This window comes from Ictidomys tridecemlineatus, chromosome 3 (assembly GCF_052094955.1).
Source record: "Ictidomys tridecemlineatus isolate mIctTri1 chromosome 3, mIctTri1.hap1, whole genome shotgun sequence".
In the NCBI taxonomy this organism is placed as follows: domain Eukaryota; kingdom Metazoa; phylum Chordata; class Mammalia; order Rodentia; family Sciuridae; genus Ictidomys; species Ictidomys tridecemlineatus.
In genome coordinates, this window is record NC_135479.1 from 53,733,440 (window position 1) to 53,750,566 (window position 17,127).

A 17,127-nucleotide genomic window follows, 5' to 3' on the forward strand; every position below is an offset into this window, starting at 1 on the left:
ATGTCTTTTGGTGCATATATGTCTGCATTTCTGTTGGGTGTATACCTAGGAGTGGAATCACTGGGACCTAGTGTTTTCTTGCTACTTGTTTCTTTCTACTTTATGTTACCACTGTGTCAAGTACTCAACACAGTTCCTGGCATGTACCAGGCTCCTGTTACATTATTTATGAGTGAATAGATATGATAGAGTCTTCAAGCAACAAGGTAATCATTGAATCCAACCCTCTGGTTCGTCATGGTGCATGTGTCATAGCTAGTTAATGTATTCCTCAGTATTTGGCATTCTGGCTGCCCGCCTCTCACTACCCCTGCTAGGAGCATGCCCACACACTCTGGATTTGTCTGAGTTCCTCAGAGTCCCCTTCTGAGGCTTGCCCTGTCTGGGCATTTCTATTCCCTTGGTGTTTTTGTGATTGCACACTGGGGGTAGTAGTGTCTGGAACACTAGAGAGGTGCTCTTCGCTGTCAGCACTTAAGTCATCTCAGCTCTGTGGAAGCGTGATGCCTGGGGTCCTTTCTCATTGCCTCCAAGGATAAATGCATGTGACACCCTCCCCATAAGGAAGCAATGACAAAGGTTGGCCCACCCCTGCAATGTGGGGCACAGCCCTAGCGACATAGACAGGGCTAGTGGAGGGACGGTCACTGTCCTGCAGCCTCCTGTAGGCATTTTAGTTCCATGACCCAAGTTAGCCTCCAAGTCCTTGGGAGAGATGAAATGACAGAAAGCTGAGACCCTGAAGGGAAAGTAACAAGCTCACCCCTAGAAAAATGACCCTGTTCCCCTTGGATGCCAGTCTGGCTCCGAGGCTCTCAGACATCACTTTTGAATTAGGGTTTTCGACACTGCAAAAGGTTTGCTTCCAATAGAAGCTTTCCCTTTGGGGCTTTGAATAAGATAGTGACAGATTTGAAACCTGTTTTGAGTCCTCAAAATGATTTTTTAAAAAAAATCTAGTCTTGGGCTGGGGATGTGGCTCAAGCGGTAGCGCGCTCACCTGGCATGCGTGCGGCCCGGGTTCGATCCTCAGCACCACATACCAACAAAGATGTTGTGTCCACCGAAAACTAAAAAATAAACATTAAAAAAAAATCTAGTCTTTTTTCTCTTGTTATTAATACCCAACCTGGGCAAGACCAAAATATCTAGCGCAGAGGTTTCCGACAGGGATTGGCACTACCTCCACTCTCCATCCACGTGGATTTGGAGATGCATGGGAGAGACTTTTTTTTTTTTTCTTTTTGAAATAGGGTCTCACTGTGTTGTCCAGGCTGGACTTGAACTCACGGACTCAAGTGATCCTCCTACCTCAGTCTCCTGAGTTAGCAGAGTCTCCAGGCATGCACGGCTGTGCCAAATTGGAAGAGATTTTTTTTTTTTTTAAACTGTCAAAATTAGTAGGGGCAATGCCTGGCCTTGAGTCCTGGGGGTGGGGGAGGATACTGAGTGTCCTGCAATGCCCAGAAATGGTCCTGTTCAGGAAACAGTTGCCCCTGCCACGTGCCAGCAGTCCTCCATAGAGAAATCGTCTGGGATTGTCGTTTTTCCAGGAGCTCTTGCTGTGGAATATTATAAAAAAGAAGGCATTTGAACGGAACTGAATGGATCTGAGTTTTGTGTCGCTGTCCCTTCATCAGGGCAGAGATGGGAGATGCTCTACAGGCACTGGAATGTAACAACATCTTACTTTTGTAATTATTAGGAACACATGACCATGTGACACAGGGGTCCTTCCCAGAAGTCCCCTATCAAGGGACCCTGTGGTTTAGGTCTCCCTGATTTTCTCTGTGGCTTTTACTGGGCCTCAAAGGTTTGGGTTTTTCCCTCTTTCAGCTCTTTTCAGGTAGCATTTCATTTCCTCTTTGATCTAGACTTGATCTGAGAGTTTCAAGTGTTTAGGATTGTTTAGTCACTTTTTTATTCTTTATTTTGTAATTTGGTGTAATTCTTTATTTTGTAATTATGATCCAAGAACGTGGTTTTCAAAAGTTGTTCCCTCTTTGCGATCCAGTCCACGATTAGTATTTTGTCAACGTTCAAAGTACATATAAAACAACGTGCGTCGTCTACTTGAGGAATGTGAGCTTTGTATCCTAACTGTGAAATTAGGCGAGTTGATCATTTATTTAGTTCCTCTGTGTCTTTAGATTCAGCCTTCTCTAAGACGGCCTGTCAGGGGATACATTGAAACCTTCCTGTATTTTTAATCGTGTACTTCTTGAATTCTTAATAATTTTTTTTGCCTTAGATCATTAGCTGCTTCATTATTAGGTATCGACAAGTTTGTGACTGTTGTGTCTTTTTTCTTATATACAAATTATGCTTTTGAGCATTATATTGTTGCTCCTTTTCCTGCTTAATGTTTTTGACATTAAATTCTACTTTGTTCAGGATGGGTCATCCTGGGTGGCAATCCTTTGCTCTTACTTTGTGAACTTTCCTTTCTGAATTAGTTTAAAGTACTTCCTGGTCAGTGATATGTTGTTGGACTTTTTGATTTGTTTGATGTCAACAATTCAGAGTCCGTCTTGTTTCCTTGCTTGAGTGTTTCCTTGTAGTGCTGGGGATGGAACCCAGGGCTTCACACGTGCTAGGTAAATGCTCTGCCACTGAGCTGCACCCCAGCCCCAGCGTCTGTCTTATAACCGTACCTACTCAGTGTAACAACTGCAAATTTTTATTTCATTCAATTAATTTAAAAATTTTTTGATTTTTTTTTTTTTTTTCATTTTTTCTTTCTCTTATTTTGGTTGATTGGATCATGTTGCTGTTTGATCCCTCCTCCCCTTGCTGATTTGGAAGTTCTGCCTGACTTTCCCCACCTTGTAATGTGCTGCTTTCTCAATATTTATAATTAGCCACATTTTCCTGCAATTCAATGGCATTCAATCTCATCTCTGCCTTGTCTCCCCGCCCCAATAAGGTGAGCAGATATAATACTTCTATTATCCTTCTTTTCCCTTGGAAATGTTTTTTTGTGTTCCCTCTGGTCTGTTTGAGGGAACAAGTCCCCTTGGACTCCCCAGGTTTTCATGAAATAGTGCCCTCTGTTCCACACTGTTAACCAGCATTCCTGCCGGAACCACCCTGACTCAGCTTGAGGTGCTAGTCCCAGACCATGGGCCTTCCCCATGGAGGGTGGATGGTGCATGGATCCACCGTACATGGTGGGTTTTCCCTTCATCACCCTCTGTCTTGAGGTCTTGGTCCTGCTTCCTTAGTGCTTGGTCAGAGCCCTCTTTGCATAGCCCCAGGTATTTCCTGACCAGCCACATGCGGTGCTTTTCTTGAAGGCCTCTGTAGCTGTTTTCCCACAGTCTCCCTGGCCCCAGGGTGGCAGGTGAGAAACACAAGCTGTTCTCTTTCATGTGTCACTTGTCCTTTCTGGCTGGAAAGAGTTTCTCTTTGACCCTGGAGTTCAGAAATTCTAGGAGCATACGCCTGGGTTGTGTTTTTGTGTACCAGCCCTATCTAGACCCGAGGATGCCTTTCCTTCTACAGACTCAACCTTTATTTGGGGACATTTTTTTTTTTTTGAAGTTATCATCTCTCCTGCATTTCAGATGCCTCGGTTTGCCTGTTGGGTCTTCTGGATCCATCTTCTCATTCTCCTGCTCTTTCTGTGCTACTTCTTTGTCATTTGGCTCTTGCACTGTGAGATCTTTCTTTTTTCTTGTCTTTCTGGTCATTCATCGGAAGCACGGGGGTGATCCTGCACCCCTTCATTGATTGAATTTTTAAATCTGGAAGGTCACGTTTTCCCGTCCCTGGTGTTCCCTACTTGAATCAGATTGAAGTTCATCGGTTGTTTTCAGTTGTGTCTGGTTCCTCCCGTGGCTTATTTCATGAGCAGCCTCTTCTAACTGGGTTCTGATTTTTCTGGGTCTCTGATTGCTGAACGCTGTGCATATGTGGTGCTGTTTTCTGTTTCTGTCCCACAGGGCTCTGCCCCGCCCTCTTTGGGATGGCAGAGATTCTTGGAGTGTTGGAAGGGGCAGGAACTTGGCTCCCAAAGGCTGGTGGCCTGCCAGCTGGTTTTTCTCCTTCCAGCCTCATACTGGTGGCTCAATTTTTTTTTTTTTTTTTTTTAGAACCAGGGATTGAACCCAGAGGTGCTCAACCACTGAGCCTGACCTTCTTTTGAATTATATTTAGAGACAGGGTCTTGCTGACTTACTTAGGGCCTCTCTAAGTGGCTGAGGCTGGCTTTGAACTTTCCATCCTCCTGCCTCAGCCTCCCGAGCCACTGGGATTATAAGTGTGCACCACCTTGCCCGTCCTGGTGGCTCGATTTTTGTGACAGAGACATCTCCGCTTAATCTGTGTAACTCCATCCTACCTTTTACAGGAGTGGAAGGAAGTTTAGGGTTAGATTTGCCCTGGGTTGCACTCCAACTTCCATGCATAAATGAAAAGGAACTTGGGAGGAAATTGTAAAGATCACAAATAACATAAAAACCAACAAATTAGTGACAGAGAGTTCCTGTAGATTTTTTTTTTTTTTTTAACTCAGGGGCGCTCAACCGCTGAGCCACATCCCCAGCCCTATTTTGTATTTTATTTAGAGACAGGGTCTCACTGAGTTGCTCAGCACCCTGATTTTGCTGAGGCTGTCTTTGAACTTGTGATCCTCCTGCCTCAGCCTCCTGAGCTGCTGGGATTACAGGTGAGCATCCCCACAACCATCCTATAATTGTTTTTGACACCAAAGCCAGAGACAGTGATATCTCCAAATATAGACTGGAGCTAAAAGAATTTGAGGTCAGCCTCAGCAACTTAGAAAGACCCTGTCTCAAAATTAAAAAATAAAAAGGACTGGGGATGTAGTTTGGTGATAGAGTGCCCTGGGCTTAACCCCCAGTTCAGGGTGGGCGTAGGGGAGAAGAAGTTAGGGATCCGTAATGGGTGCCCTTTTGGTTCTACTTCCAGCCATGCTTGACTCTATGCTGCTTCCCTGACCCACTGAGCTTGCCTCTGCTTCAGGGCCTTTGCACTCACTGCTCCCTCTGCCTGGATCCTCTTTTCCCAGATCTCCATGTGTCTCCTCCTCCCTTCTTTTAGGTCTCTCCTCCAATCTCACTCCTCACCCACTCGCCACCCTTGTTACCCTGCCTCATTCTCCACTGCAGCACTTCCCACGACACTACTTTAAGTCACACATTTTTGCTTTCTGTCCAACCCTCTAAGGACAGGAACCTCATCTTTTTCTTTCTCCTCGGCAGTATCCCCAGTACTGAGAGCCATCCCTGGCACACAGTAAGCGCTCCTGAGATGTTTTTTGAATGCATCACTGGATGGATGGAGGAGGCACAGTGGGAGTCTTTAGAGAGACTGAAAGCATTTGACCTGTCGTCCGCGTGGGCTAAGGATGGAGAGAGGAGGTTCCCCCAGGCCCCCCTCATAACAGATAATGTGAGCTCAGGCTGCTGCCTCACTTGGCAGGCCAAGGGTGGAGAGTCACGGAGGAATCCAGGTGACCACACACAGACAGGGGCAGCCTTTGACAGCTCCAGAGCTGCCGTGGGGGGGTTCAGCCTGTGCCGTCCTCTGCTCCCACACCCTCTGTGTGCATGGGGCTCTGAGGGGCCCCAGGGAGCTCAGTCTGTAGACAATGGAGCTTCTATAACCTTCAGGAAGATTGAACTGTTTATATCCTTAAAGCAGCTTAAGACTTAAGACTTGCCTGATTCTCAGGCCAGACAGGCTGGCAATAACCAAATCCACAGGCTTGGGGAGGGGATGGGGTGGAGTGGGTGAGAGTCAGGGCTCAGGTTTCCCAGAGCACCCTCCCTCCCTCTAGCTGCCAGCCTCCAGAAGGCCCATCTCCCCAGGGGACTTCAGGACACGCGCCCACCCCAGCTAAGAAGTGGGAGCCCGCCCCAGCGTGGGTCCTGTCTCGTTCCCATCCCTCCCTGTGCTGCCCAGATCCTGTTATGATAGTACAATAAATAGAATGGAACTGAAACCAAGGTGGGGTGCTCCTTTACCGGCTGGAAGAGGAGAAGCGAATCTGTAGGCAGATTCCTCGGGCTCCCTTGGTCCCCGAGCCATGTAGGGCAGCCCTGGCCTGGGGCCCTTTCATACCAGAAGAAGGGAAGGACAGCTATTTAGGGCAGCTGCCAAGTCCCCTAGCCACCTGCCAGGGCTCCAGGCGATGTTCTCACATTGTGAAAGGCGGAGAGTCGCAGCTGTGTCCTCTCACAAAGCTCCCCTTTCTACTCTTCCCACGGCTATGGAAGAGGGGAAAAAAAAAAAAGAAAGTTCACATCCTACATCTCGGGCTCCACAACAGGATTTTTTTTTTTTTTTTAATCTTTCTGGAGGTCTGGGAATTTCATGATGGAGCACCAAGGTCAATCCAAACTGAAATGACAAAGTATTTGGGGGTGAAATCATGTCTATTCTTGGCTAATGTTAAAGAAATGCTTTTGCTTTTTTTTTTTCCCAAAATCTATCAAAAATGGTCTAAGAAAAACCCGACAGGTAAGACTCCTAGGGGAAACCTCTGAGGTGCATTCTAGCTCCTCCTGGGTTTAGTAATGAGCTTCTTCTTCTTCCGTTTCTCCAGCCATTTCTTTTTTTTTCTGTTTTCTTTTTTGGTAATCAGGGATTGAACTCAGGGGCGCTTGACTGCTGAGCGATATCCCCAGTCTTTTTCATTTTTTTTTTTTTTTTAAATTTTGAGACAGGGTCTCACCAACTCACTTAGGGCCTCTCTAAGTTGCTGGGGCTGGCTTTGAACTTGCAATCCTCCCGCCTCAGTCTCCCTCGTAGCCGGGATTACAGGCGTGGGCCTCCGCGCCCTATGGCTCTCTGATCATTTCGTTTTGGGCTGCGAGGTCGGTGGGCAGTTGGCTTCCTCCACCCGTATTCACCGTGACCCTGTGGTTCCCTCTGAGCTGTTACCTGTGCCCCTGTAAGTCTCAGGTGCGTGCATGTGAAAACATCCAAACATGGATGCAGAGACAGATTCCAGGAACAAGGTGTGGCAGAACTGTAGGACCGACTACTCGGTGACAGGACCCTCCCCATGAAGCACACTGAGTTGACACGCTAGTTGGGCTACCGATGGGCGGAGAGGGGGGCTTTTTGTGGCCACGGTGCGTGTTTGCTTAATTTAGAGATGTTCTCTGTTGAGTCCATTTGGGCTGCTCTATCAGTACACCATAGGCTGGGGCTTAACAGCAACAGAAATTTATTCCTTGTGGTTCTGGAGTCTGGAAGTCTTGAGATCAGGTACCAACCTGGTCAGTTCTGGTGAGGGCCTCTTCCAATTTGCGGTTGACTTCTTGTCATATCTAGATCCGGCAGACTAGATCCGGCAGAAAGAGATCTAATTAGCTCTTTCCTTTTTACCCTTTGTGGTACTGGGGGTTGAACCCAAGGGTGCTGTACTACTAAACTTAAACTATCCCCAGTCTTTTTTTTTTTTTTTTTTTTTTTAATTTTAAGACAGGATCTTACTAAATTGCCTAGGATGGCCTCCTACTTGCAATTCTCTAATTTCCATCTCCCAAGTTGCTAAGATTGCAGGCTAGCTCTTTCTTATCTTTTTCTTTTCCTTTTTTTAATTTTTTTTTCTTTTTTGGTATAGAGGTGAACCCAGGGGCACTTTTACCACTGAGCTATACCCCCAGCCCTTTTTATTTTGAGACAAGGTTTTGCTCAGTTGCTGAGGCTGGCCTGAAACTTGTGATCCTCCTGCCTCAGCCTCCCGAGTTGCTGGAATTTCAGGTGTGCACCATCAAGCCCAGCTAGCTCTTTCTTATCTTTTCTTTAAGGTTGCTATTCCAAGGACCCTCCTTTCGTCATCTAATCACCTCCTGAAGGCCCCACGTTCTTATATCATCACCTTGTGGCATAGGGTTTCCACATGTGAATTTTTTTTTGGAGGGACTCAAACCTTTAGTCTGTAACACCATCATCCATGGTGAAGCTGCACATTGGTGGTGGCCGGCTGTGGGTGAAAGGCTTGACTGACAACCTTTTCTCAATGCACTTGACTCTCCTTGTGCCATGTGGATTTTGTGTTTCACTTGATTTCTTTCTCAGCGATTGCAGGCATCATGTAAATCAAGACGTTTTGACGGTACAGTGACGGATGACTGGGGATTTCTTAAGAAAAAATATGGTTGGTTATGTTGGTTCTATATATGTTCCCTGTAGAAATGCTGGTATTTAGGAAAGAATAAAGAAGACAATCAGTTATCCACAGCACCCTGAAGCTCCTCCTCACCTTGTTATTTTTTTAAAATTTTATTTATTTATTTATTTTTTTAAAGAGAGAGTGTGTGAGAGAGAGAGAGGGAGAGAGAGAGAGAGAGAATTTTTAATATTTATTTTTTAGTTCTCGGCGGACACAACATCTTTGTTGGTATGTGGTGCTGAGGATCGAACCCGGGCCGCACGCATGCCAGGCGAGCGCGCTACGGCTTGAGCCACATCCCCAGCCCCTCACCTGGTTATTTGCAGTGTCTGTTTCTTTATCCTTGCTTGATATGTTTTTTACATGCACGTGTAATACATAAGCACCTATGTATATTTTTGCAAGTTGGATTATGCTGGCTTTTAAAGACTATTTCTTACTTAACATTGCTTCAAAAATGTCTTCACAGCTATATACAGATATTGCAAAATACAACACAGTGCTGATAAAATTAAACACAGATTAAAAAAAAAAATCCTTTTTAGCCCAGAGTGGGATATCTGAGATTCTTGAAGTTGAAAGGTACAAGTACCTGATTTGAACTGAAAAGGCAGAGACATATGCTGAGCATTTCTGTTTCATGGGTGCATTTGAAGATGGATGGAAAAGATGTTAAATCTTAGTGCTGGTTGCCTCTAAGACTGTACTTTATCAGGACCCTCTTCTGCCAGGGACATGGTGCAGCTGGACCTCCAGATTACTGGGTTTCACTCAGTCAGTAGATTCAATCAGCTGTGGATTGAAAATAACTTTTTAAAAAATTTGTCTCTAGTTGGGTGTGGTGACGCATGCCTGTAATCCCTGTGGCTCAGGAGACTGTGGCAGGAGGATCGAAAGTTTAAAGTGAGCCTTAACAACTTAGTGAGACCCTAAGCAACTCAGTGAGACCCTGTCTAGGGCTGGGGCTGGGGCTCAATGGTTAAGCACCCCTGGGTTCAATCCCCGGTATCAAAAAAAAAATTTTTTTTTGTCTCTATTGAACAGATCATGTACAGATGATTTTTTCTTATTATGACTCCCTAAATGATAGAGTATTTATATCACATTTACATTGTATTAGATATTATAAGTAATCTAGAGATGATTTAAAGTATACAGGAGGATGTTCCTGGGTTATATGCAAATACCAAAATACTGTGCTGTTTCGTAGAAGGGATTGAGCATCTGTAGGTTTTGCAGAAGGTCCTGGAAGTAATCACCTGCAAATTGACAGCTGTACCTTCTTTGGTTCTGGCTTTCTCTGTGGCTTCAAAGGTGTGGATGGATTCCATGGACCCATGCATGAAGCCACTGGCCTTCCCTGAGGGGAGGAACCCTGTGTGTCTTGCTCACTGCTGTCTCCCTAGTGCCCTGTCCAGCACCTGGGGCTTCAGAGGTGTTCCATGTCTGCCAGGTGAATGTCTTTGCAGTCCGCCCCCTTTTGCAGCTGGAGGGTTATTTGGGCACTCATGGTCTTGGTGTCTCTTTCAGGTGGACTGGAGTCCAGCTCTTTGGTTCGAGGTGTTCCTGGCAGAAGCATCAGCATGAAGGTGCCCACCCCTTCTCGAGCCAAGCAGGGGCCCTTCAAGACCATGCCTCTCCGCTGGTCCCTGGGCCCCAAGGAGAAACGCCCCGGTCCGTCTGTCGAGCTGGTGGAGTACTTGGAGTCCAGACGAAGACCCCGATCCACCAGCCAGTCCATCGTGCCGCTGCTGACGGGCGCTGCTGGCGGGGAAGAGAAGTCAGCGTCACCAAGGTCAAACGTCACCCTTTCTGCTAAAGGTGAAGACAGTGGCCGAGCCAGTGGGAGAGGACTAGCTGAGGCGCCTTGTCCCTCGGGCCACCCCAACCACCATCCTGCCCCTGGATTCTCCGATGGTCTCAACACAGCCAGGACACCAAAGGAAAATGCAAGCCAGGATATCAGGCTTCCCAAAAAGTTTGATCTGCCCCTCACTGTGACGCCCTCAGTTAACAATGAGAAAGTGTCCCGCACAGAGGGCCAGAAGAGCATGAACTGGAAGGGAAGTGGCCAGGTGAGAAGCCAGAGCAGCCCACCCTCTCCCTCTGTAGGATTGTTTAGGAACAGTAAGGACAGTGGCCAAGGCACCTTGCCCAAGATGAGAGCCACTGGGGAGGAAAGGTCCTCTGAGAAAGACAGACTCCCGCAGGGCACATTCACCCTCCTGAGGTCTATGTTTTGGAAGAAAGGAAATAGGAAGATTGATAGGACTGGGGGCTCCCCACCGCTACCCCCAGTCTCCCACGGGAGTGGCAGGCTGAGCCCTGCTGTGGACAAGCAGATGCAGAGCCCTTCTCCTGCCCTGAGGATGCAGGACAGCCTGGCCAGGGGCCTGGGCAGCTACCTCGAGAGGGACGTCCGATCGGCGCCCAGCTCTCTCCACCTCCCTCGCAAAGCCACCAGGCCCCCGAGAACCAATGCCACTGGCACCGCCCAGAGAAGCATTCTTGGGGATCAGACTTCTTATGGCACCTTGCAAAAGGTGAAATACCACACTCTTTCTTTAGGTCGGAAAAAAACTTTACCAGAATCTAGCTTCTGATGGAATATTTCGGTATTGCATGAAACTGGTTTTCTTGGGACTTTGCACTGAGCATCTGTAGGCAGCCCGTGTTCAGAGTGGGCTTTTAGGAATCCAGTTGTCTTGTGATCTCTGAAAAAGGAATTCTTCATTTTTTTTTTAAAGTTGCCATAACAACTTCCAGCACCTCCTATCCAAATGCCCTACTGTATGGCTGGTTGCTTTGATGTGGTCTGGCCACTAGAGGATGCTGTTGGGCTAACATTACCGTGTCCATGCAAGAACTGGTATTTCCTTAAAAAATAAAATTCCAGGGCCTGAGGAACTGTGTTACAAAGAATCCTCTGTGTCAGGTCAAATCTTGTCAGTGGTTTTTCCTTCTCCTTTCCATTTTGAAATAGTGAACTTCCAAGGAAAATTGTTTCCTTTGAGTGCTTCTCTGGGATAAGTGTTAAAGTTGTTGAAAAAGAGAGAAAAAAAAAGTGATCATAATAATAAAGCAAGATTCTAGGAGGGATGAAAGAGAGATGATTGATATTTTAGAAGAGTATTTAATATATAATGAAATAATTGTATTAAAGTTTTTCAAGGTATTTTAAAAATGTAACTATTTTGATACCAGGAAAAAAAAAAGGAAGTTTTTTTTTTTTAAGTATGAGATCTATGTATAATTTTAATAAAATTGTGTCGGTGAAACATGCAAATGGATTTCTGAGTTACTCAAATTTGATAAAGGACTTCGTTTCTTTCCTGCTGCATAAACTTGTCTCATTGCTGTGTCTATTAGAAAGTTGTTACTTGAGTTCTTTCTGAAAATTTAAAAGTGCTAGTAACTAAAAGGATGTGCTCTTTTCTAAAGAAGTAGAGGTCTTGGGATGCTTGCTGTCTTTGGGGGGACTTGTACTTGCTGGTATCTGAGAGTCTGAGCCTGCCTCAATGGACCATGTGTTCTCTAAAGCTGTGCACATTTTTAGTAGCTATTTTTCAAATATCTTATCATTTCTAAGAAGCTGCTAACTCTGGGGGGCCTTTTATTAGCTCCATAAAAAGGACAGCTCATCTTGCTTTTTTTTAATATTTATTTTTTAGTTGTAGTTGGACACAATACATTTATTTTCCTTATTTTTATGTGGTGCTGAGGATAGAACCCAGGGCTTTGCACGTGCTAGGCGAGCACTCCATTGAGCCACAACCCCAGCCCCAAAGACATCTCATCTTTCATCTGAGCAACAGGACAGAAAGATCCGGAAAGACTAGAAGAAGCAGAAGTTCCAGCCTCCTGACACCAGAGGGCGCTGGGTATTCCTGTAGGCCTGCGTGTTTGCATTCTGTGGGAAGTCCATGTTTCTTCAAGCCTTCAGTTGTCCTCTTGGTCAACGTGATGGAGGTCATGATTGTCCAAGTTCCCTTGAGTGATAGGAGTTTAGCAATCTTCCTGCTTTATCAGGTTCTTTCTTTTCTATTGCTCTTCCAAGCAGTTGCTTCCATACTTTGAGTTCTACCGTACCTTCTTTGTCCTCTAAGAGACTGAGTTGCAATTTACTCATGTACCTCAGGCTTCTGTCCCTTAACACTCAGTCTTTAGGATACCTTGGACTACGTTGGGACCCTCTCATGATAGGGTTGTTAGCAGTGTTCTCTGTGATATACTATGGATTAGGGTATTTACCCCAGGTTTTCAACTTTGGACATTTGGAAACAATTACACTTGGACACTGGTGGATGGATATATATGCCATCCCAGAACTTTAGCAAAGATGCCTAAGTTCTCCATATCCTCTTCCCTGAGGCTGTTTCTCCCCCTAGAAGGAAATGATAGGAGAGTTTGTAAGAACAGAAGATGGAGGATAACTGAGCCAGATTTCCGCCCAGATTGGTGGGAACAGGACCAGCGTTGGCTGTGCATCTGGATACAGGCTGGGATGCTTGAGGAGGAGGCATAGGAGGACCACTTGGGTGCTTTTTTCTAATCACAAAGATCTCCCTGGAAATTCATAAATTGGGGTTGGAGAAAGGTTAAAGCCATTGAATCCAATAGCACACCCCAGATGGACCTAGCTCAGAATGCAGAAATACCTTCTGTTCTCCTCTGGAAGCCTGGGAACTCTACCTAGTCTGTCCCTGCTGTCTGAGGCACAGTCACTAGTCTGATAGTGATGGCTTGCCCTTCACTCCTAAAGTGGTCCCCAAGTTTGGGGCCCTCCTCTTTTCCCTCTACTTGTCTGTGGCAGGAAAGGCTTGCAAGTCTAGGGCTTGGAGGTCACACTGTTGGTGCCAGAAGGTTCAAGGGCCCAGAGGAGAAAGCCAGGAAGCCTCGAGGAAAAGAGACCATAGTCAGTAGGAGTTACATGGTTATAGTTCTGGGGACAAGTGAAGGTTGGTATGCTAGCTACATTCCATAGCTGGGATATCAGCTGTGGTGGACCAGCATGGCATCCTAGGAATGGTGAGTTAATCAAGTGCCACGCTGACTTGATTACACTCTAGAGCTGCAAAAATAGCAGTTAATAACTGGAGCTGACTAGCATTCATAAATGTGTGTACAACACTCTTCCAAGCACTTTACAATATTAACTCATTTCATTTGTAATAATGCTTTGAGGTAGGTACTGTTTTCTGTTTTACACATGAGGAAACGAAAGCACAGATAGTTAAGCATATTATTTGCCTAAGGTCACACAGCTAGTAAGTAACAGAGCAGGATTCGAAACCCAGGCAACCCTGGGTCTGCAGCTCTTTCCCAGAATCACTGAAAATAGCAATGCTGCCCCTCTGAAGGTAGACTACTAATCCTGTCAATTGAAATCAAATTGCTTTCCTGTTCATCAAAATGGAGAAAAATGCACTCTTGGATCGATAGCTTATTTCCAAGTGATAGGAGCTGGAGGGAGACCATATCTGGAAAAGCCCTTGTCATTGGACTCACTCTTTAATTAAGTCTTAAGATACCTATTCTCCAAATCCCATTAACGTTTTACACCAAACTGGGGAGCTGAGTGGAGACGTGACGGGAATTAGGACATAGCAGGTGGGTTTCAAGTCTCTGTGGCCTTAATATCTGATTCTTGCAGGGTGCAATTTTGTTCTTGAGTCACTTTATTTATTGGGAGGATTGCTCTGTGATGTTTTCCTGACCCTATCATAATTTACTCTATAAAGATTTGAGGGTCCACTAGATATTTTAAATACAATTTCAGACTCTGGAAATGTGATAGGAAATAAGATAGACAAGGTGCTTGCCTTTCAGCAACATACCTAGTCTAGTTTGAAAAGACCCAGAACTAGTCAATATAATCAAGGTAATTTCAGGTAAATAAATTTCAGGTAGTGTCAACTATATGGATCGCATGAAACTTGGCCAAGAGAAACCAATTAGCATTCTGCTACTTGCTAAGACCAATTAAACACTCAGCAGAAAAGTGAAGTATTTTTGAAAAGGGTCCAGTTTCCATTGGGCCTGGCAAGATTTGCATCTTGGGATAGAGCTTCATTTATTAGTAAGTCACTGTAAGTCCCCACTCAGACTGACCAAGCCCCATGGCATTTTGAATTCCTGAGGATTAGTGTCAGGCCAGGCAAATGGCCACAGTTTCTTTTGGGAATGGCTGGGAGAGAAGTCTGTGTTCCAGATATGTCCTTTAAGGGAGTCAAGATTTGCAAACTAAATCAGGTCAATAAAAAGCTCAGACTTCTTCATACAAGTCAGATTCCTAGTTTTAACACATCTGAGAATTTTTAGTTATTTGAAATAACACTGAGTAGCTTGCCTAGTGATTTAATTTCTGGAGGACCAAGCTATAGCCAGCAATCTCTGTATGGTGTGCCCTCCCTAGACTGATGACAAGACTGTGTCAGCTTGACCTTTGATGATAAATTGCTGTTAACAGGGCTTGGCCCCTTGTTAGTTCTGCTACCACCAAGATCAAGGTCTTCATTAGAAGAGGAGGTCTATCCAGCAGCATTTCTCTTTAACTTGAGTAAAGTCATTAAGTGCTTTTTGAAAACCTTGTTACCTACCTACTTCACTCATCTGCCACTCATGACAAGGTTAAAGTTTGGGGGCTATGTGAAGGGGCTACATCTCCTGAATCTTTGGATTCCTTCTCTTTTCATTAAGGTCTTTTGGTTCCATTTCTTTTGGGCCACAGTTACTTCTAGGTTATGTTAGCCAGAATAGCAAGCTCTTAGAACACAGCAGGCTGGTTTTCGAACTAGGTTCATTGGTGAATATATCCATATCATTGTTGAGCCGTATCCAAAATGGATTTTACCCATCTTGGCAGACTACTCAAGAAATTTATCCACTGGAAAAGAAGTTTCCCTATTTTAAGGAATTTTTAGGGTTTCTCTTAAATCTCTAGCCAAGGCTTCCCTCCCACCACTCATTTTATACTAAAGGCTGTGTCGAATTCTAACTTTGGTTGCTAAGGAGCAACAATGAAGGATGAAACATGACGGAAATGATGAGTGCTTTCCCAGAAGGGAGCCACCGTTTAATTTCAGAAGCATCTGGGGGTTTAGTAGACTCCAACAATGCCTTGAATTCTCACAGATATCTCAGTTCCAATGGTCGTATCTCTTTCTTTACTGAGTAATTCCTTAAGTTTTAATATAAAAGATCTGGAAAGATTGATAATTCAAATGTCAGGGTAGTCCAGCAGCCTGTGGAATCTATGAATTTATTTCTTACCAAATCTGAGCTTTACGAGTTCTTTTTGTGTCCTGGATACAAATTCTTCATCATATGTAGCTTAGGAATATATTCTTCCAGTCTGTGACTTGTCTTTTAGTTCTCTTCGTATTAACTTTTGAAGAGCAAAGTTATTTTTAATTTTGGAAAAAAAAGTCCAGTCTACTCAATATTTTTCTTTTACAGGTTGTGCTTTTGGTGCCATATCTAAGAAATGTCTATAGCTTATGGTTACAGAGATTTTTTTTTTGCCTATGTTTTTTCCTTCGAGTTATCTAATTTTAGATCTGTGATTCACTTGAGTTAATTTTTTCATGTAGTACTAAAAAGAATATCTTCCCTCACTAAACTACCTTGGTATATTTGTTGAAAATCAATTGGCCACGTATGTTTAGACTTTATATGTTCCACTTACCTATTTTTCCACCTTTATGTGTATATCACACTGTCTTGTTTATTTAATTTTACAAAAAAAAATCCTAAAGTCAAGTAGTATAGTTGTGCAAATTTTATTTTTCTTTTTTCAAAGTTGTTTTAGCTATTTTAGGTTCTTGGCCTTGTCATACTATATTTAGAATGAACTTGTCAGTTCCAACAGAAAAGTTTCCAATATTTTATTTGGGACTACATTGAATCTATAGAACTGAAGAGGACGAAATAGATAGTTCTTATATTAAGGCATTGTAACAATCCATAAACTTCCAATCCATGGATATGGTATATCTCTCCATATGTTTAGGTCTCTTTACTTAGCTCTAAGTAGTGTTGGGTAATTTTCAGTACATATATCTTGCACATATTTTGTCAAATGTAGTCCTAAATTTTCATTGTTTTGACGGTATTGTAAAAAGACAATAAGGTTTTCAATTTCTGAAATTTTATTGCTGGCATGTGGAAATACAATTGACCTTGTATCCTGTGACCTTGCTTAATTTAAGTTCTCTAATTTTTTTCCAGTTGCCTTTGTGTATATTTAAGAGTATTTTCTACATAGATAACTGTGTTATATGAAAATAAACATAGTTTTTCTTCTTCCTTCCAATCTATATACCTTTATTTCTTTTACTTGTCATATTGCACTGGTAATTTGTACTGGCCATATTGTATCAGAAGCTCTAGTATAATTTGATATGAATGGGAGTAAAATATCCTCACCTTTTTTTATCATAAGGGGAAAAATGCAGAGTTTCTCCATTAAATATAATATTAATTGTAGGGTTTTTCTTTCTTTCTTTTATATGTTCCAATCAGGTTAAGGGACTTTAATTCCTTATTTGCTGAGAGAGTTTTTTTTTTTTAAATCAGGAATGGGTTTGGATTTTGACAAATAATTTTTCTGCACCATTTGAGATGATCATAATTTTTTATTTTTTAGTCTGTTCACAGAGCAAATTATATGAATTTATTTTTGAATATTGAGCCAGTTTTGCACTCACTCTTATAATACATTTAATTTGGCCATAGCATACTCTTCTTCTTTATGTTGTTGGATTTTATTTTCTTCAGTTTTATTTAGAATTTTTGCATCTACTCATGAGACTTATTGATCTGTTTCTCTCCTTCCAACATCTGTCTCATTTTGGTATCAGGGTAATAATGCTACATTCATAGAATGAGTTGGAAAATATTTTCCTCTTCAATGTTCTGGAAGATTTTGTTTACAATAGATACTACTTATGCCATAAATGTTTAATAGAATTTGTCAG

The 17,127-nt window shown here is 43.6% G+C and overlaps 1 protein-coding gene across 2 annotated transcripts in view; it reads left to right on the top strand.

Moving 5' to 3' along the window:
- The window catches only part of Usp43 (ubiquitin specific peptidase 43), a 75,739-nt gene extending 59,272 nt beyond the window's left edge, over positions 1 to 16,467 (top strand). For both annotated transcript variants that reach the window (XM_040269439.2, XM_005332869.4), the window contains exon 15: positions 9,680 to 16,467. In XM_040269439.2, coding sequence (XP_040125373.2) covers positions 9,680 to 10,752 — 1,073 coding nt within the window. In that variant the 3' untranslated portion in view covers positions 10,753 to 16,467. The remainder of the gene's footprint in view (positions 1 to 9,679) is intronic.
- The last annotated feature ends 660 nt before the right edge of the window (positions 16,468 to 17,127 follow it).